General features: G+C 38.4%; 1 protein-coding gene across 5 annotated transcripts in view; it reads left to right on the forward strand.

Annotated features, from left to right (window-relative positions):
* PKNOX1 (PBX/knotted 1 homeobox 1) overlaps nucleotides 1-22,189 on the forward strand; it is a 47,444-nt gene that overhangs the window by 17,161 nt on the left and 8,094 nt on the right. For all 5 annotated transcript variants that reach the window (XM_040545409.1, XM_040545406.1, XM_040545410.1 and 2 more), the window contains 8 exons: nucleotides 332-459; nucleotides 1,621-1,792; nucleotides 14,188-14,358; nucleotides 15,863-15,962; nucleotides 16,450-16,547; nucleotides 18,920-19,048; nucleotides 20,086-20,162; nucleotides 21,800-21,972. In XM_040545409.1, the coding sequence (XP_040401343.1) occupies nucleotides 332-459; nucleotides 1,621-1,792; nucleotides 14,188-14,358; nucleotides 15,863-15,962; nucleotides 16,450-16,547; nucleotides 18,920-19,048; nucleotides 20,086-20,162; nucleotides 21,800-21,972 (1,048 nt within the window). The remainder of the gene's footprint in view (nucleotides 1-331; nucleotides 460-1,620; nucleotides 1,793-14,187; nucleotides 14,359-15,862; nucleotides 15,963-16,449; nucleotides 16,548-18,919; nucleotides 19,049-20,085; nucleotides 20,163-21,799; nucleotides 21,973-22,189) is intronic.

Consider the following 22,189-nt stretch of genomic DNA (forward strand, 5'->3'; position numbering starts at 1 on the left):
TGGACATCCTTGTAAGATCTTTGGAGCAATGGAGTCTAGCCTGCTTCAGAAATCACCACTTTGAAGACAAAATGCTTTAACAATTTACTAATATCTGTAGCTCCAATTTAGAGCTGAGTGCTGAAACTTGAAATGACCTTTATACCACCTATCAAAAAGTCTCAAGGATTAAAAGAGCTTTTTGTTACTGCTGTGGCTTTTTGTGTAATTGCCAAGTCATACCAACCTTCTGGCAATTTAGTAGCCCTTTGCATTGCTATTTCCTTAGAAAACAGTACACTTATTTTATGTCAAGCATACAGATCTACAGTAACTTATCCTTTTTCTACAGATGCAAGTAGTAACAGAGTTAAAAACTGAACAAGATCCCAACTGCTCTGAAACTGATGCAGAAGGGGTGAGTCCTGCCCCTGTAGAATCTCAAACTCCAATGGATGCAGACAAGCAGGCCATTTACAGGTAGTAATGGACTCACGCTCTGTCTTTTGAAGGGTAAAGAGAGGTTTGGTTTTTTGTTGTTTTATGGTTTTTTTAATAATATAGGCAGCTTAAAATCAGATGATATCTTGGCTATCTGCCTCAGTAGTAGTATCCAGGGAAAGAAGGAGATCAAGTTAACTTCACTGTTATTATTTATCCAAAAAAAAAACAACTTCCCTTTATTGTGGGATTCTTTCTATTTCAGCATAGTTCTAAGGATATTCTAAAGCTGGCTGCTTTTAAAGAGCAAGTGCAATTTAGTGAGCGACTGTTGAGTTGTGCTCACTATTTGTTATACTGTGCTTTTCATTTTTAATGTGGGATTTTATTGCAACTAGGTCAATCTTTACTCCATTTTCTTTAGGGATTATGATCTATTGTCCAGAAATTAGCTCAAACTGAATTAAATGTGGATGTGTAAACACAATAATTTGAGGTTTTTCTAGTGTTAAGTGCTGTGCTGAGCAGTACATTCAGTTTTGATGAATTTAAATGTTCTTTCATTTTTCTTCCATTTTAAATGCTTTATAAACACACTATTATTACCAGTTTGCAGGTTAAAAAAGTAGAAAGACATACCCACTTGTCTGCAGATTTGTGCTGACAAAAGCGTCTTCTGCTCTGAGCCATTCTAACCTATTTTATAGGAGGCCTCTAAGTATAGTGTGCACACTGTAGCCAGTGCTGTAATGTTATTTGTGACGTAGAAATAAGGCCCACATTGAAGAATAAATGATTTATTTATTCATTTTGGACTTTAAATAAGTTTAAATCTCTATTCATCCTATTTGTAAGTCTTAATCCCCATTTCTAATGCGTTGTATTTAATGTATCTCTTGCCACTCAATTACAGTAAATGAAATAGCATGTCACAGCTCTTTAGATTGTGATTGTTCTGTTTGTTTAAATAGACTTATTTTGCTGCTTTACTTGCCTCTAGGTTGTGTGGTAAATCAAAACGGAAAAACAAGCTTTCATCGTGTTCTGCTGTAGCCAGTAATGTTATGTGCATTCTCCTCCAAGACTTGTCTCTCTGTTTCTTGTGAGAGTGACTGTTACCTTATATGAGCTAGATAGCTCTCTTTTTAGTAGCGTACATAAGCAAAAATACTTATTCATATATTTTAACTTTCATTCTAGGCACCCACTATTTCCCTTGTTAGCACTATTATTTGAAAAATGTGAACAATCTACCCAAGGCTCAGAAGGCACAACTTCTGCAAGTTTTGATGTAGATATTGAAAATTTTGTAAGGAAGCAGGAGAAAGAAGGAAAACCCTTTTTCTGTGAAGATCCAGAGACTGATAATCTGGTAAGTGTAAACTGTTCACTTTATTTCTGAAAGAATCATCATGTTTGTTTCTTTTTCCTAATTTCATGTGGCAACTGGTGCTTATAGCTTCCCCTCAGTTGTTTCTTCCTATAAAGGATATTTTTTTATTATGTTAAAGCTGAGAAACAGTCCCTTTTTCTTTCTCCTTTATCTGTAAACTTTTATTAGATCCTTCACAGTTGTTTCCCATATGGGTTTCTAAACTGGCTGATCAATGTATTAGGGATGAGCAGAAACATCTGCTTTCCATAGCCAGGTTGATGCTGCAAATCAATTTTAAGTTGTTGAGCATATGACGTATATCAAAAGCATACCATGGGTGTAAGTTTCTTCAACTTTTTCTTAATCAGGATTCATATAGTTAATGTGGGAGCAGAGCTGTTAGTAAGATGAGCTTAAAAACTCTTTGGCATGTAAGAAAAATGTCTGTATGTTGTTGTCTTCATTAAGATTTCTGAAACTCCTTCCTGTGGTGAAGTCATTTCCCTGGTCCCTTAGTCTCCCTCTTGAATCATATTCTCTAGAGAACACCTCTCTTGGCTCGCTGGTTTCTAAACTGTCTACTTGCCTTCTTCACTTTAGAGTCATGTCGCAAATCAATTTTATCATGTTCAAGAGTTGCTAGAATTATAGGGGTCAAGTGTTTACCTACAGGGCTTCGTTTTGTTTTGGAAAACCTTTTCCTTTAAGGTGACTGTGTAATAAAACAAGTCTTTGTCTTTGAGTCTACTTCATAGGAGAAAAAGCTACTTAAACTGTTGAAGTTCACAAACAAATCTAAATGGACTGTAATTGTAAACAACAATTGGAAAGAGTAATGTTTTAAAGCTGTTATTTAGAAAGACTTATGTGCACAATTAATATCCTGTGTGGGAGGCTAAGATAACATACCTGGAGAAAACCTCTAAACAGAACCAAGGCTTAGGAGATGCTGTTTAGAAGTGGCAGTAGTGGTACTGTGAACAGCATGTAAGGAGGGGTGCATAGGGTTGCAAAACAGGGCTGATTTTTGGCTGTTTTTTTAGGCAGACTAAATAGTCACTTTGTATAACCTGACTTTGTTCCAAGCACTTTATGACTTATAGACTGATATTCAGTGCACTGAAGCTCTGGGAAGGCAGTATTTAAATATCGTCATTGAAAGTAAAGCTGCAAGAGTCTCTAGGTATGTTTAGAGCAATGTGAGAGAAAAGAAAGCAGAAGGCAGCAGGCTGCAGAATGAGGCAAGCTTTTACGACAAGCTAAAAAGGTATAGGAAGTTACCTTTCTCAGCTATTTGTTACATCCTTTTCATTGTAAGTTTTACAGTGCCTGGGATGGAAATAGCCTAATGTATCATGTTAATGATCTTAATCTATGTAAATGTAAAGTCACCTTAGTTTAAATATTCTTTAAGGATGCATGAATTTAACACAACTCACTTTGCATTAGTCCATCTTCAAGAGTGCTTTTACAAAACTCTCTTACAGCTTGGGTTGTGGAGCTGTTTGTTTTACAGAGGCTTTTGTTTTCAGTTTGGAAACATTCTGAGGCTCATTGAAATTCAAATATGCACTTCAGATGGGAAAGCAGGTAAAGGAGGGTGCATAACATGATACATAACGATACTTTCAGTATTAGTGTAAAGATTCTTCAGTTTATAAATGAAGAATTGAAGAACAGGCATTGGCCACTTCGACCAAAGCTACAACTAGAACAGAATTGAAACCCCAAAATCTCAGTTTCATGGCTTAATCATTAGATCTTTGATGCAGCTCACTTGAGAAATACTTACTGATAAAGACAGTGATTTAGTTATCTAGTTAGAAGGAATTATTGACTATACACATACTAAAACAGTTTCATGGATAAACCCAGTTGCAGAATGACTGTTGCCTCTGTAGGAAATAAAAATAGAATTTGAAAGAAGAAAAATTAAGGCAAAGGGAAAAAATTATTCTCTTTTTTAGTTACTGCTCTGTTGTGAGAAGCGGTGGTATGGGGTGCTTTTTTTTAATATAATTTGAAATTTCAGTGGTGTAATATTATGTTTATGAAATACTGGTAGCACGATATAATGATTGTCTTATAGGTAAGCGGAAAATAAGTACTTCAGAACAGTTATAATGAGACTGCCAGTGAAGAGTATGGCTCATTCATTGTGGTGGAGAAATCTTTGGCAGCTGTGGGGCACTGGTACTATCATTTCCGATTCCTTTTGAACAGGAAAGCATTCATATAAATTAATAATAATAATAATAATGAAGTGGATTATTGATGAATAAATACTTTAAAGGGCCATTACTTTCTGAGGAGGACTAAATCCAAGGTAAAAACTGCAGTTCATAACAAATACTATTTTGCCGTGTACAAAATCCTGTGGGACTGTTGGTTGTTAAAGAGTCAATTGCACATGAAATTCTCTAAATAATGTACCAGTTTCAGCATCTTGTTAATTGACACAGTTATATGAAAAGCTGACTACCAGGAATGTGTATAATTTTAGAATTGCTTCTTTATCTTGTTTACTCTGTGGTATGTTAATTGTTTTTCGTTGCTGCTATCAGTGGCATCTCTTGCGTGCTGTACATTGGCTGTGAATTTAAAAACACCAACACAAATCTCCATGTCTTTTTCTCCAAAAACTTTTGTAAGTATATTTGCCTCCACTACTTCCCTCAAAATGAAAATGAGAATTAGTTCTGTTTTGCATTAAGTGGGTCTGCTAACTTGCTAAGTTTCAGTTTTTTTCTTTCATGACTCAGAGTTCAACACACATGCTGTTTTCCCTTATCCCTCTAATCCCAACTTTTGAGAGTGATAGAATCACAGAATAGTTTGTGTTGGAAGGGACCTTAAAGCCCACCTGGTTCCACCCCCTGCCATGGGCAGGGACACCTCCCACCAGACCAGGCTGCCCAAAGCCCCATCCAGCCTGGCCTTGAGCACCTCCAGGGATGGGGCATCCACAGCTTCTCTGGGCAACCTGTGCCAGTGTCTCACCGCTCTCATAGTAATTGATTCCTTCCTTAGATCTAATCTAAATCTACCTTCTTTTAATTTAAAGCCATTACTCCTTGTGCTATTACTATGCTCCCTGGCAGAGACCCTCTCCTGCTTTCCTGTAGGCACTGGAAAGCTGCTACGAGGACTCCCGGACTCCCCAGAGCCTTCTCTTCTCCAGGCTGAACAACCCCAGCTCCCTCAGCCTGTCTTCATGGGAGAGGTGCTCCAGCCCCTTGGTCATCCTCGTGGCCCTCTTCTGGACTTGCTCTAATACTTTCATGTCCTTCTTGTGCTGGGGGCCGCAGAGCTGAACGCAGCACTCCAGGTGGGGTGTCACAAGAGCAGAGCAGAGGGGCAGAATCACCTCCCTTGCCCTGCTGACCACACTGCTTTTGGTGCAGCCCAGGATACAGTTGGCTTTCTGGGCGGCAAGCGCACATTGTCGGCTCATGTCAAGCTTCTCACTAATGAACACGCCCAGGGCCAGCTGCTCTCAAGCCATTCTCTGCCCAGCTTGTATTTGTGCTAGGGACTGCCCCAGCTCAGATGCAGGGCCTTGCACTTGGCCTTGTTGAACCTCTTGAGGTTCACACAGGCCCACCTCTCAAGCCTGCCCAGGTCCCTCTGGATGGCATCCCTTCCCTCCAGCATGTTGACCACACCACACAGCTTGGTGTCATCGGCAAATTTGCTGAGGGTGCACTCAGTTCCACTGTCCGTGTCACCTACAAAGATTTTAAGTAGCGCCAGTCCCAATACCGACCCCTGAGGAATGCCACTCATCATTGGTCTCCACCTGGACAAGGAGCTGTTGATCACATCTCTCTGAGTGTGACCATCCAGCCAATTTCTCATCCACCGAGTGGTCCGTCTGTTAAATCCATGTCTCTGGAATTTAGAGACAAGGCTGTCATTTGGGATGGTGTCAAATGCTTTGCCCAAGTCCAGGTAGATGGTGTCAGTTGCTCTTCCCCTATCCACCAATGCTGTAACCCCGTCATGGAAGGCCACCAGATTTGTCAGGCAGACAAATCTGAGACGAATATCTGAAATCTAATAGTTGGAATCTAGTAGGTGTAGCTCAGTGGTTGAAGAGAGAGCAATGCATGTGGTTGTGGTTTATTTTGACCTCAGTTAAGACTTGACATGATCGCCTGTAATATTCTCATAGACAAGCTGATAAAATACGGACTAAATAACTGGACAGTGAACTGGAATGAAAACTGGGTGAACTGCTGGGCTCAAAGGATTGTGATCAGCAGCATGAAGTCCAGTGGAAGGGTAGTTGTTAGTGGCATACTCCAGGGGTTGAGACCAGGACCAACACTGTTTAACATCTTTGCTAATGACCCAGATGATGGGACAGAGTGTACCCTCAGCAAGCTGGCAGGTCACAGGATCATACAGAACTTGAAGGAGTGGCTGGGGCACCAGAGTGCTGTGTCACCATTCACTTTTACAGTTTGAAGAAATAGGCCAACAGGAATCTGATGGAGAGTTCAGCAGAGGAAAATGCCAAGTACTGCACCTGGGGAAGAACAAACCCATGTGGAAGTACGTACTGTGGGCCAACAAGGTGGAAAGCAGCTTTGCTGGGGGGAAAAAAAAAGGCCTGAGTGTCCTGGTAGACACCAGATTGAACACGAGCTAGCAATGCATCATTGCAGCAAAGAAATTCAACATCCCTGGGCTGTTTTAGGAAGTACGCTAGTGGTAGGTCAAGGGAGCTGATTCTTTCCCTCAATTCAGCCCTGGTGAGGCACATTTGGAGTGATGGGTGCTGTTCTGGGCTCCTCACTACTAGTCATAAAGATACTGGGGTGAGTCGAGCGAAGGACCGTGATGGTAGTTAAAGGACTAGAGCATCTCTCGTACAAGAGAGGCTGAGAGAGCTGGGATTGTTCAGTCTGGAACAGAGAAGACTCAGAGAGGATCATGGGGAAGTAAAGAAAACAGTCTGACTCTTTTCAGCGGTGTCCAATGAAAAAGCAAGAGGAAGTGGATTTAAATTGAAATACGGGAAATTCCATTAAGGCATAAGGAAAAAAAAAATACTGTAAGGGAGGTTGAATACTAGAGCAGGTTGCCCTGAGAGGATGTAGAGTCTCCATCCTTGGAGACAGTCAAAACCTATCTGGACATGGTCCTGAGCGCCATGCTGTAGTTGCTTTGAGCAGGGGTCTGGATTAAACAATTGCCAGAGGTCCCTTCTGACCTCAACTATTCTGTGAGCCTTCAGAGGTCTCCTTCCCAAAGATCCTGAATGCTTCAGCCTGCTTCATGTGCTTCTGGTTGTAGATAAACATTCTCTTAGATCTAGCTTACACTGGTTGTAGATGGGTCTACGGTGTTCAAATATTCCTTCCTCCTGATTTACCTGTTTCTGATTTTAGTGGTCACAAAGTCTCTTGGTTTATGTAGTATTTTCTGTTATTGAAGGGCTGCATGAATTTGGTTGACTTTGCTTTAAGAGGATGAGGAAGTATTTGTTTATGCCTTGTGTTCCATGGCCGCTGATACCAGTACTGTTTGAAACTGGAACCAAGTTGCAAAATCAACTTACCTTTGGCATTGAATTCCTGATGTGTAGTGACATTGTTAGCTATGAGTTGCTGTTACTAGATACCAAACGAAATCTGAGTGTGACTTCCCCTCTGCCTGTCCTGAGGGCCGGGGGCTCTGCGCAGCTGGCATTCTGTCAGGCCATTTGCTTTGTCAGGGGCAGCAGGCAGAAGAGTTTCTGTCAAGTTGTGAAATACCTGGTACATTCTTCAAACTCTTCAGCTTGAATTATTGGTGGTTGCATAGAGAAGACTGTAGCTGGGTTTAGTGGCAGGTTTTTTTCTCCCTTGTGTCACATAAATTTACACATTTTAATATAGATTGAAAATTTTGTAGTAGAGAGGGACTCTAATACGGTGCACCTTTGTTATGTCTTCTGTTTTTGCTGTCCTTTTTACCTCCAATGTTAAATAAACCATTCACTTGAAAGAATAATCTAGCAGAGACTGATAATTGGAACAAGCCAGAAGGGTGGAGCAAGGAGGCCAGGTGACTACTGGTTTTCCACCTGTGCTCTTATCTGACTACAACAGAGTCAAACAAATAAGGTATAAATGCTTGCTCGGAAGCAATCATTCAACTTGGAGCCAGAACTGAACTGAGACGAATCGACCATTATAGTGCTATAAAGACTTGCGCTCAAGTCCTATTAGAACAAGAGTCACAGGCCTGACTCAAGTAAGAAAATTGGACAATTATTCAGCCAGTTTATTTTTTTTTCCTCTTGCTCATTTTAGGCAATGGCATGCAGAACTAAACTGCTCCACATAGTTGTTTTGTTTGTGACAGAGGTTTAAACCAACGGCTCCAAAGCAGCAGAATGTCATTTCAGTGTCTCTACCAGCCTTAACTGGCCCCATTGCTGCCTGTATACCTGATACCAGAAGTTTTGAAGTGTCACATATACTAGTTGTGGGGGCTCTCATGATCCTTGCAATGATACATGCTGCGCACACACTTGAAATGCCTTGAATATTCCAAAGGAAAAGCTTGTTTTTCATCCAGAGGACTGCAGAATGTTAATCTGGAAGGCATGGATATTAGATCAATTTGACCAGAAAGCAAGTTCATTAAGAGCAGTGTTAGGTTGTTCTACCTTCAGTAGTTCTTAGTAAGCTAAGGTCTAGATTACTTCTTGCTAGTTTGGCATTCTGGTTTCCATTCTCCATTAATCAGTGGTTTCCAGCATTTGTGGTAGCACAAAGGATGTCAGCACTGAGAAATACGGGTAACATCCACACAAGTTTTCATTTTAAGGATTTTCTTGTCTCATATATTGCTAGGTCTGGCCTCTAAACCATATTTCAATCTTTTTGATTCACTATGTGAAGGGCTTCTGTTCTTCATATTAATACTCTAACTTGTGGTTAGCACTGATGTGGTCGGGCAATTGGACTAGATGATCTTTGAAGGTCCCTTCCAACTGAAGGGACTATTCTTTCTAGTTAACCACTCCAAGACCTTTAGTTGGTGATCTTGGAACAGCGTGGCAAAGGGTTATGGTCAACACAGAAGTAGTAATAAGCTTGGAAACACTAGGCCTTTTATTTTTGCAGTGTCATGCGCAAGTTTTTGTCAGACACATTGTCAAAATAGAGAGCTGGCAGTGAAAGGGATGGCAGCATTTCCATTAATATTGATGGCTCCTGGATTGGGTCAGACCTTGTGCAGATGCCTAATGCCAATTTAAAAGAGCAAGAATTTCTCAAAGAAGAATTTGGGAAGAAGAAGGGAAATGGCACTTCCTCATGGAACATTCATTAAATGAATTTTTAAGGTACTCTGTGACATGGACTGGATTAAGCTTTTTTTTTTTTGTATTTGACTTTGCATGGTTATTGCTATGTTCCTGTTCTTTTTCTTTATGTGCATTTATGTGATAGAACCAGACACGATTTGTGTTCAAAAACTGCAATGCTTAAAAGAAAGAAACTCAAAGCTCTGTTATGGCTCCCCTGAAGCATGAAGTGCCAGTCCTCTCTTCCTTCGTCCAAGAGGTATATGAGATGCTTTTCTTCTTTCCAAGGAAGAGTGCATCACAGGACAGTGCAAAGTTCAGTTCTAAGATCTATTGAAAGAAACCCAAGAATCTGTCAGCTCCTGGACAGATTCTATCAGCTTGCCCTTGGATCTAGGAAGTCTTGACATTTTAGCTATGTCTTTGGCTTTAACACAGGTTCCATCTTCCAGTCAGAAGAGGTAGTTGGTTTTGGACTGACACTCTCCCAGGAGTTCCAGTCCATCCCTTTTGAAAACGTAAGGAAAGTGGCTTTTCTTTGGTGGCTTTTGTGTTTGATTTTCAAGTGCTATTGGCCCCAAGTAGAACTTTGAAAATTTTCACTTCCACTTTCATTGGCTCTACACAGGTTAGACTACTCAGGGAGGTAAAAGAGAGAAGTACAAGGTTATGGTTTCATGCAATAAATATAGCTCTTCTATCCATGTATGGCACACGATATTGTTGAAGCCAGAATTATCCTCTATCTGAAAACGTCTTTTAGACATATTTTAGGTTTTCAACAGTTTTGTTTTTCTTTCTGATTTTTGGTCACTCATTCTGACCATTTCTTCAGCGGTCTTCTCTGAACTTGATTTAAGTGCCAATCATCTGCACAAAGTGTTGCAGACCTCCCCTTTTCAAATCCTAGTCCCAGCAGGAAAGAAGCAGAAGCTGATGGTCATGTTTGTATCTAACTTGCTAGACTGGAATCCTGTGCTTTCTTTCTCAGAGCTTTAACTTTTTCCTCATCCTTGGACTGTTGCTGTGTGTTACACCTTAGTCCTCAGGTCAAGTGTCAGCATCAGAAGAGATGTTTGCTGTCAAGAACCACAGATCTTGATGGTCTGTGTTTCTAGACAGACATTCCCAAATGCACCTGCTTCTCTCTGAAAGAGTGCTCAAAGGTATCCTTATACTATGGAGTGTTATCTATTGAAGCTGCTTACACTTGGCATCTCCGTCTCATTTTGACAGATAGAAAAGTTCTTTGATTTGCTAACAGGACAATGAACCATCCTCCCTTTGTTCTCCTTTAGCCCCCTTTTGTTTTTGCAATGAACATGGATGGATTCCTCCATATCTAAGTTGTTCAGCATGAATATTTGCAGATAATTTTTAGAGCTTTTTACAGTTACGTTTTAAGACATTCAGAACTTAACACTTTTTTGTTGCTTGCTGTTAACCCAGTCATTGCAGAAACATCACATTGCTTCAGGAGGGTTCCTATTTCTTGAATAGCTTCAATTCAGAGTAAACTCTTCCGATATATGGGTGTTATTCTTGTTGTTGTTTTGGTTTGGTTTTTGTTTAATTTCACCACGTTCATAGGACCATAGGATGATTCATGATGGATTAGGAGCTCAAGAACACAGGAGGTCTGTAGTCCAACCTCTTGCACAAAACAGGGTCAGCTGTGAGGTCAGAGTAGGTTACATAAAGCTTTATTCAGCCTAGAGATTATACAAAATACGATGTGTTACATATGTTCTCACTTTTGTATTTGAACAGGACACTGCCCTTTTTGAAGACCCCTGAGGTTTTTTGTTTCATTTGGGGTGAGGATTTTTGGTTCAGTAGCCTGTTCTGAAAGACTATGCTATTGCATTTTCAGTTGTCAGGAAAAGTTGTAGTGGTGATGAAACCAATGGATGTCATGTTGATATTCTCTCTGAGGGTACAAGCCATATTTTTGAGTTTCTTCATCAAACATTACTTTGGTAAGGCTTCACAGACCCCTGGCCACATAGCTGGGGACTCGAAACAGGAGAGAGAGGTTATCAAAACAAAACAAATGAAAACCAAATGCCACCTGTGCCAGACTTTGTGTTCTTCCCCTGAAGACCTAAATCCCTGTATAAGGATTTGCTTGGGAAGCCAGATGAACTATGAATGGACATATGGACATAATTTAATTGCTTTTGAAATGAGAACAGTTATTGAATGAGAAGGTTGTTTGTCAGTATACATAGGATCTTTCAGATATGTTGTCTACATATATATTTGCCATATGCCTGTACTGTATCCCTTGAAGTCCATAAAATAATGTGGGTTTATGTTTTACTTGAACAAGGGTGATCTGGGGATAATGACTAATGCAGTGCATAGTGTATTCTATGCCCCTCTGTACCACGTGCTTAAGGCACTGAAAAGACAGGACAAAGGCACAATCTAAACCATTTTAGAACTAAAGATGTTTCCAGGTAGGTTATATTTATACGTGAATATGCTCTCAATAGCAGTTTTACCAAGAATTGTAAATTTTTCAGTAATTTTTTCTTTCTCTGCTTAGTAGCTTACCATTGCCTTTATTTACAACAATATTGACAATATCCCTGTATCTAATGTTTACTTACGTATTTCTGCATTTCTCTGAGGTTTATTTCTCACAGCTGAAAAGGCTGAATCAAGTGGCTTTTACAATTTCTTAGTGCTATGGCAGATTCTACTCAGTAGCACTACACAACAAAAGCATGGTTTTTGTAGAATTGAAGCTACGCATTCTTAGAAAATGAGAATGAAATATTGCTGCTGCTGTGATCTGTCTGGAGGCATTCCTTTGTTAGCTTTGTTCAGTGTGGGTGGTTCTATCAGAAGTTTTTAGTGGTTCTTTTTTCGTTTCAAGGAAAACGTGAACTTGAGGCAGCAAATGTAAATTTGCTCCACCCGTGCTGCAAGAGACAATGAGCCGTATGGCCACAGTTAGTGTGGTTGTAAATAAGTCCTGGTGACAGGCATGGTGTATTTACAAATTTCTGTTTGCCTTTCTAACCACAGTAGCACAGCTTCCTCTAAGAGTGGTGTGGGTCTGCAGAAACCTGGCTATTGTTGCTTAATCCTTGGTTTATGGTTAGGTTTGACTTGAATTCGGTTTTCACATCAGATATCAACCATCTGTTTGAAACTCTGTTCAAGTTCTTATCTTTTTTTCCCCCCTGCAAACAAGTCCCGATACATAAATAATACAGATATGGGTAATGATTTAAGAAAGGAAAAAAAAAATCTTACTAAGCAGAAGTAATTCATCACTAATACTCTCAAATATTACATGCCCGAAGTCATATTTTTGTTGCCTCAGTTTCAGCCCAGCAAAGGGAAAATGAGATACGTTAGCCAGAAACAGATTTTATTTTAACCTATGTTCTCTGTGTTGTTCTGCCTTTTATAAATAATTTTATAATTCGAGATTTTGGTCTCTGAAACTATTTGGCTATTGGAGCATTACAGGAAAATTGTTAACAATGCTGAAAGGACCAGAATGTATTTAAACATAGATGACCTCTGTTTTGGGTTAAAATCTAGATAATTTGGATAGTTTAACTTGATTGTGCTTAAACACAGTTTTAAAGGCAACCACTGCTGAGGGCTGCTCTAGAAGACTGCTGTTCCGTATACCTCAGCACTCCGGATTTCAAAGGGTTTTGGCGTCAAAGGTCGTAAGGGTTACTAGATTTTAATTGTAAGGGTTACTGGATTTTAATGTGAATTAACTGCCTCAAGTCTACAGCCCTTTTTTTTCTGCAGCTGGGCTTTTAAAGTTTTATTTATTTATGTATAGCCCTTAGAAGGGATAAGATTTCCTATTTTGTTCTCATTTCGGGTTTTTTCTCTAGTTTATTTTGACATACCATTTTCTTAATTGGGTGACCATCACACAGCTGGAATACCTTCTACTGAAAAAAACAGAGAAAAGGTCTGTCATAATAAAAGCTGAAGTCATCATGAGGGAGGGGGGAGCATACCCAAAAGTTTGCCTGCCTTGATCTCCTTCAGGTGCTTTGTATAAAGGCTACTTAGGCTCCCAGTTGGCTTCTTCACTTAGAAATAAGTGGATGACTTAGTAAGCTATCATTTCTGGTCATTGTATTCAGTGCTCTGGCCAGGTAAATGACCCTTTACATATGACAGGTTTTTCCAAATAATGCTAAAATCAAGCTCTGCGCTATGTTTCAAAATTATAGTCTATTCAGATCCATAAAACTGAAGGATATATTTCTTGCAGATCTAGCATAGCAAGTAAATGTTGGAGATGGTACATTGCATTAAAAAAAAAAAGAGGCAGTTATTTTTCTGATAAGTTATGTGTGTATTTGAATGTCCTGTATTTCCTACTGCATCATCAAAATTTAGGCCATCTGGATTTGGCTTTAGCTTTCGATCTTCTGCCATGACCCTTACAATCACCTAAGCTATTTTTATGCAGTATGAAATACCATTAGCTGTCCAAGCTTACATGTCTTTTTCTCGCAGTAAGCATAAGTATTCTCATCACGTATGTACCTCCTGTGCTTCAATTTATGTTTAAACATGGATTTGTTCATTGGTTTTAGTGCTCTTTCATATGTTTCAGAAACAGTCTCTTCACCCGAAAGTTCTCAAGAGATTCTACCCTAGAGTTGTTTGTTCATATTTGACATGCAGTTGCAAAGGAACTTCAAAGCTCTAGGATTGAAAAACTATTTTATTACTTTAAGCTTTGCTGAACAAGATGACAAATTTTTAGACCTCTTTATTAATTGGGCTCTGGCTTTCTAATCTGACACATGTGACAGAGGCAAAGATTATACTGTAGTTGTGTTTTGCATCTCCTGTATCACAGTTTACTTAAGCAATGTAATGATACAGGTTTTGCATGCAAACACATTCCTTTCACCTTTCAGGAGCATAGTGGTCAGAGCATGATAACTCTAGTCAGCACTCAGTAGCTCTGTTTTAATCCGATGGTCTTTGTTACTGGAAAGTAGTGTTTGCTTAAATTTCATGTTGAAAATAACTTAATTTCAAAAATATTTCATTTCGTTTCTAACTTTTTTCCCAATTCACTCCCTAGATGGTAAAAGCAATCCAAGTTCTACGTATCCATCTGCTTGAGCTAGAAAAGGTTAATGAACTCTGCAAGGATTTCTGTAGTCGCTACATTGCCTGCCTGAAGACAAAAATGAACAGTGAAACTCTATTAAGTGGAGAACCTGGAAGTCCTTATTCACCTGTGCAATCTCAGGTATGTTTCATATACTATTAAGTATATTTTTGCTTAGATTTCCATAGGGAGTTATAAATATATTACTATTAGTTTGCAAACAATTTCTGCAGTTTCTCTCACTTTTAAAAAAAAAAAAATAAAATAAAATAAAATCTGTTATTAAGATTAGAAGTAGTTGGTTTTTTTTGTGTGCACCTGTGTGCCACTGCCTGATGAACAAATGTGTTAAAATATACCAGAAATTAGCCACTTTTTTTTTTAAGTCAGTCTTCCTTGTATGATTTGCCTCAGTACAGCAAGATGAGATATTCAGAATAGTCTGGATTTGCAGTTTTGTTGGGAAGAGATGCAAGGAAACAGAATGGACAGAGGGCGGAAAAAACCACCTTATTAGGAAGGTCTCCCTAGTCTTGTGTGCATCACTGAAGTATTGAGATGGCTGATACTTTTATAAACAGCCTGTATTCTGAAATGAACAGATAAATACAAAGCTAATCCACCAGATATTCAGACATATGTCTTTGCATATCACCTGTAATAACTTTGTAGTTATGAACAGTACCCATATGTGTACTTGTGAATATCAGTTTATATACCACAGACATACCAAAATGCAATAGCCAATTGTATTTCGTAGTAAATTGAGAAACAACAGTTGTTACATTATGGTTGATGTTTCTGCTCTTATGTGCTGGAAAATGTGAGCCCTGCCATCCCGCTATGTACTAGACATACAGTCACAAGGGATGGTCCTTCTCAGGTTTATGAATGTTTTTGGTGCTATGTATTCTGGAGAGTCTTGATGACTCTTAAACTTCACTGTCTGGGCTCCTTATTTAGGTTTTCATACCTGGAAGTGTGGAAAGGAGAGCCTGGAATCAGACAAAAATCTTCTTTTAAAATGTTTTTTTTATGTGGCCATTACAGCCTTACTTCTGTAGAGATGGGAGGGACTGAATCTTGCATTGGGTAACAATGGAGATTTTTCATACATGTTAAGGAATGTGCAAGAGTTTGCATGGTCAGGGTTGAGAAGGAACTATCCTGAGCAGAATAAAACGTATTGGGTACCTTGAATGCGTAATACATTATTTTGGAATTGGAAGGAATTAAGGTAATAATTAAAAAGCTAAATTCTAAAGCTTTGATGCTTGTAATAAGAGCATCAAAGGTCCATTTCATCTGTCCTTTATCCCTCATGCCTTTGGAAACCTTTTCTCTTAGTATTTATATACCTCAGGATCATTTCTCTCCTAAAATTTCTCCAGATAGTTTAATGTCTTTTCTAACCGTTGCTTTCATGAGGGTTTTCAAAGATAATGATTGGTGATAATGAGAAAGTTAATGTAGGTAATGATGAACCTCTAATGAAGTCTCTTTCTGTTTGAAGCTAATCCTGTGTTTAAGCTCCAAATGTATTTTTTAGAGCCAAAATTACACAAGCATGCTTTATCTCCTTTAAAAAAAAAAGAAAAGAAAAAAAGAAAAAAAGATCAACCAACTAATTGTTTTATTTTTCTAGCAAATTCCAAGTGCCATTGCAGGCACACTCAGTCCCCAAGGGATTATGGTGCCAGCATCAGCATTGCAGCAGGGAAATGTAACTATGGCAACAGTGGCAGGTATGGCACAGTAAAGAAAAACTGGCACCTTGCTCTTCATTTTGTTTTCTTTTATAGTTGTTACAAAAAAAAAAATACACAAATACTTCATAAAATGTGTTTGAATTCTAATACCTGAAAAGTTGTTGTTTTAATACAACTGAGTGCCTTAACAGTTTTTGAGTGTTGGTTTAATTTCTATGTATGCCAGGTATGTACATGTGAGTGGAGGCTGCAGTTTAAGTACCATATTAAGAGATCTTTCTGTACAACACCATTTTAGTTAAATAATTTGAGACTGGAGTGTTTTACTCTTTCGTTCTGTTTTGTGGATTTTTGCATATAGAAAAAATACGAGATGTGTTCTCTGCTACACTAACATTACTAGAATAGAATAATTGATATATTGTCAGACCTGTGGTATTGTCTACAGTGATGATGTGTTTCTGTGTTGAAAGAGAATATTTGAAGAGCTTTTACTTAACTATATATTTTTATTTTTTTTAAGGGGGGACAGTGTATCAGCCAGTCACTGTGGTCACTCCACAAGGTCAAGTAGTGACACAAGCACTGTCGCCTGGGACTATTCGGATTCAGAATTCTCAGGTGTGTTTCACAGGCTTCAGAGAATAGTTTCATGGGTCCACGTACATGTCATTGTTTTCAAGAGTTTTGGTTTAAATTTGATACGTTGTCAGTGTAATCTATGTGTGCACACATAGTAACTAATGTAAAATTAACGGAAGCACTGCTACAGGATTTACAAGTTTTCTAATATGGCATAACGTCCCAGACAGATCTCCTTTGCAACATCAAGTCATCATAGTTACTACATGTTAAATATTTTTCTTTTTTTAACTGATGGAAGAAAATTACTTGTACATGGATTAAACAAAACCAACCACCAACAAAAAAAAAAAACACTCTGAATTAAATAGCAGACAATTTTCCCATGATTAAAGCTTTTCTAACTGTTGAACTAGGTTTTTGGCAGGATAGATTTAAATACTGCTTTATGATGTTACGCTATTGTTGTCGTCAGAAGTTTTTCTTCTTAACAAGATGGCAACCACCAGCACTGTGAAACTATATATTTCAGAATTTATGTTGAGAAGCATTTTGCCATAAAACTTTCAAAATACTGAGTTCGGGCTATAGAGCACCACCATGTTAGGCTCATTATATTACACCGTGAAAGATAAGGGCCAGCGCTCCTTTATTTTTCTAGGGAGACTCTTAAGAGTTGGGTCAGGAGAGCTCAAAGAAATAACTGAGGAAAAGGAAACATGAAAACTAGACCATCTTGAGTTAAGGAAAACCTTGCTAGCTTTCTCTTGGAGCAGAAGATGTTAAATCTTCCAGGCATGTGGAGATGATTAAAAATGTGAATGAGGAGCTATCCTCTCCACAGCATGAAGTCTGTTGGTAATCATGGACTTGCTGTTGTCTTTTCTTCCCTCTACTGACCTTCCAACTAAAAAAATATGCTTAAAATACTTCTATCTTGTTTTTATTGGTAGTAGCAAGTATGTATTTACGCATTTTTTGCCCTAGAATACATACAGTTCTGTCCTCAGATACCTTTCAGAAATATGTCTGAAATTACTTTCCTAGACTGAAGTGTTTGTGAAGAAAAAGTCTCTTTATTTCCAACTCAGCATCTTTTTTTTCCTCCGGAGGTTTAAAAAAAAAGTCCACAAATAATAAAAACAAACAAAACATAGGTTTGCACTTCTGTATGGATCTGTGGCTTCTCTCAGTGTTAGCTAGAATCTCCAAACCCACCTATACGTAAGTTTGGGCCTGTATGCCTTCTCACCCACAGGAAATACCTCTTTGAAATTCTTTTTCAGTGTTCCACAGTGCTGTGGCTGTAGACAAGAAATAACAGGAGAGACTTACTGAAAGTTCATTATAAAGCCTCCATATGCAGACAGATTATTTAGAAAGTAAAACATTACTTTGCAAATAAAAGTATGTTCCAAATATGTATTTGTGGTAATTGAATAACTTAAGCTTCAAATGTCATTTCTGAGCTAGGTTTGTTTCATACAGGATGTAGACATAATGCCTGGCCTGAAGAAATTGCTCCCTGTTGTTTGGAAAACCTGATTTAGAATGATATGAGTTATAATTGTCTGAAATAGAATATAAATTGCATATGAGATTTGTGTTTCTCATTATCTCTGCCTAATCACTTAAGAATATATCCCCTAATGTTCGGATAACCAGTAGGCAAACAATTTGATATATCTATAGAAAGCGAAAAAGAAAGCAAAATTATGAAACTTTACAGCACTCCTACTGTTTTCCTAAAGTGAATTAAGAGTTCTAAAGTAGCTGGAACCTTTTCCCCTTGTTAGTCTTTCACATGTATCTTCTTACTCCTTGAGAATTAGATTCATTTATTTAGCAGGACCTTAAGCACCTTTGGTTGCAACTCAAGTGTTATAATTAATTTTACTTTAAGTCCTTAGCTTAAGTCGTAAATCTTTATTATTTTACAGCCTTCATAGTTGCTTATGCTTGCACATAGTGGGTATATTCAGCATTACGTTTTTCATGTGTTCTTCATTTGTGCAAATGACTTGGTAGTCAACTTATCAAAAGTCAATCAAGACTCTAATGTAGCACAAATCAGTACAGAGGATCAGTGACCTGACATCTAGCTCATGGGTGGGCTTTGTTCTTAATTACAGCAAATCATTGGCTCTTGCCACAAGATCACATACACGTCCTGGTAACAGTTGTAATTCTTAAAACAGAAAAGTTACAGAAAATGTGAAAACTATAGAAACCTGATACATCATTTTCCCTGGATAAAGACATTTTGGAGCTTTTTAAAACTTTTTTATAATAAGTATGCTTAAAGCCTAATTTCTTTTCACTCCTTATCTAAATGACTTATTCACATATTGATACAAAATACTGCTATTACTATGCTAACTTTCTTATTTCTTTTAAAATTGTATATGCAGCTTCAGTTGCAATTAAACCAAGATCTAGGCATCTTGCATCAAGATGATGGCTCATCAAAAAATAAAAGAGGAGTTCTTCCCAAGCACGCTACAAATGTGATGAGATCTTGGCTTTTTCAGCACATAGGGGTAAGGACTGAACGTGATCACGGGTTTTTATGTAACTCTTTTTATGCGGCCTCTTACGATTTTGCTTCATAAGGAAGGTGAATTTATTGGTGTCGTTTGTGTAATCCCAGTTCAATTTTTCCTGAAGTCATTTGGAGTAGTTCCACAGAGCCTAATGTCAGTTGATTTTATTATTATTTTAATCAGTATGTTACGTTTGTACCCTGTGAGCTCAAATGTTTTTAAAAGGGATCTTTCTTTGTTTCATTGTGTTGAGAATTTAATGCTCTCGACACCCTGGTCCATAGCACAAGGAAAAATATTTCCATCTGTGGCTGTGGTTTTGTTTTGTTTGTTTGTTTTGTTGCTGCTGCTGTTTTTTGTTTCTGGAGGAGAATTTTGATTTTTTTTCTGGCTTTTTCTCCTTTTCAACAACCCTTCTAATATGTACCAAGTGTGTTGCTATCTACTTGTACGTACAGTAGAATGTCTTTTTTGTATAAATATTTATTCTCAAAGGATAAACAGGTCTCAAGCTATATTCCAGTGTTTTGTAGGTTGATATTTTCAGTCTTTAAAACTATTTCAAAGCAGACAAATTGAAAGAGGGAAAGTTCATGTACATTTATGTTACGTATGCTATTTTCACACATTGAGTTGATAGAAGCTTATTTTAACTAGAAAGGCTTGTCAGTACTCTCATATGACATTGCCTTTAGACCGCATAACTAATTGGATCATATCACATGCTTGTTGCCTAGAGATCACATTGTTGAATAAAGGTTGTCATCCATGAGAATTTTTTTCTTCTGATTTAAACATCAACGGTCTGATGGTATGATATATTCTTTCAAGGGTAAAAACAGTTTTGTGTAGTAAAGCCCATTTTGTTAAATGATTTCTATCTATAAAAGTTTGTGAGGTTTCTGAAGGTTGTTGACAGTGAATGAGATAGCTTTAGTCTAGCTGCTGTAGTCAGTTGTAATAAAGGAGCCCTTATTTTTGATGGGGAAATAAAACAGAAGGTTATGCTTTTTTTCTCTTTTTGTCCTGTTTAGCATCCATATCCAACAGAGGATGAGAAGAAACAGATTGCAGCACAAACAAATCTGACACTACTCCAGGTTAATAACTGGTAAGAGCAAAAACTCTTCTTTAATGTCAGTTGTTGTCCCCATGTCCTTGCAAGACAGAAATACTTAAGAGTATGACTTAGGCATTGGGGTTTGACTTTGTTCTGTGCTACATATATGTAAAGACTAATACATGTATAAAAATACAGGAATTATGTATCGATACACAGGCACCTTATTTTTTTATAATGTAAAATAATGCTTGTACCACTTAAGTTATGTGAGGACGTCAGAAAACTTTGCAACATTAAGAATTACATTCTGTTCTACTGCTGAAAGAGATGGAAGTACTCTCACATCTCTTCTGCAAGTAACGAATTTCAATTTTAAAGGGATTTGGTGATTCGAGGCTCTGAAAAGTGTTCCTGGTAATTATGGCTGCATATTTTAAAGCTATTACTGTCAACAGATCTTCATTCTGCTCTGCTATCAAATGATGCTATCCCCTAAACAGTGATGTCCAAATGGAAAGTGTCAACTGCTATCTCAACTACTCTATTTCATGGCTCAATGTGTTTTAGTATGTCTTAAGTGCACTACAGAATTAAGATAATAGGCCTGCCCTTGCAGAAGTGGAATGAGGGTGCCAACATGCATCCTATTCTGCTTACGGTGTTGGTTCCTAAAATCATTACAGCGAAGTCCAAGAGGGATCTTCCTCAGGTTGCAGAAATGATGCTGGCTGCATGACTGCAGAGGGGTTCAGTGGGGAAATACACAAGCTAGTGGCAGTGCAGTGGCTCCAGAAGTGGATCAATGTAACTGTGTCTGCATGGCGTAGTAGTAAAGGAGCTCTGGGCTAAAGTCTCCGCAAAGCTTTGCGGTCGCTATGTGGACCTGCCAACTGCACTCTGCTTCCTTCCACCGCAGGTAAAGACATGTCCTGGATGTGTTTTGTCAGACTTAGCAGGAAATGCTATCCTCAGTCACAGCTCCTTCTTGCCACAGCTACCTACAGTGAAATTAATTTGCTTAACTGCTAGTAGCTAAGTGAAGTGTGGATTAAATATTGTCTTGTTCACTAGCAGAAAGGGGAAAGAGTGATAATTAGCATGCTGGAGTGAACAAGCGGAAATCAGGGAATGAAAAGGAATTGGATAAGATATGAAAAATGTGTTTAGTATTGTCTCCTGGATCAGGAACCAGGCCTGGGAAAGCCAGTGAGCCTATAAAATAATTAAGTCTGGAGCTTAGGGAAGTAAATGAAACCAGACCTAACAAACTAGGTTAGAATGGGGATAGATTTTAGGTGAACCCTAATGAGAGGAGTATCAGCTTTCTGAATTGTGCTGTCAGCAACTTTTCTGGTGCTTAGCTTTTAATAAGATCTTGAAACGTACATCTGTCAGGCTGTCTGGAGAGTTTCCGTATCTGAGGTCTGGGGGAAAATGCTGCTAGCAGCAAAATGATAAAAGTACTTGCTTAGCTAGTTTGCCTGTATCGAACGATGCCAGTGCTCTAGGAGTTCTAGTTTTACATGCTAAAAAGAATGTCAAGTGGAGCTGGGAGGGAGAATTGACACTTTGCAGTTTTCATACTTCTGACTTTTTTTTCCTCTACTTCACACTTTCTAAATCCGAGAGAGAGAACATTCACTGCCTTCAGGTTAAAAGTACTTCATACTTTTGATTGTGTTTAGGTTTATTAACGCTAGAAGGCGAATTCTTCAGCCAATGCTGGATTCCAGTTGTTCTGAAACTCCAAAAACAAAGAAGAAAACTGCTCAGAACAGACCAGTTCAGAGGTTCTGGCCTGACTCCATTGCCTCAGGAGTTGCTCAGCAGCAATCTAATGAGCTCACAATGTCAGATGGTAAGGAGAACTGGCAAAAACACAGATAATAGAGTTAATTCCTCTGTACCAGGGAAATGAAGGGGTTGATACATCTGGTGGGAGAACTTCTTGATATTTCAGCATGACTACGTTTTTAATCTGGAAAAGCATAACAAAAAATGTGTTCTTTTTTCCATCCTTTTTTGTTCTGGGTTTGGGGTGTATTTTATTAGAATCTATGTTGTGAGACCGTTGC

This window comes from Cygnus olor, chromosome 1, assembly GCF_009769625.2.
Source record: "Cygnus olor isolate bCygOlo1 chromosome 1, bCygOlo1.pri.v2, whole genome shotgun sequence".
NCBI lineage: Eukaryota > Metazoa > Chordata > Aves > Anseriformes > Anatidae > Cygnus > Cygnus olor.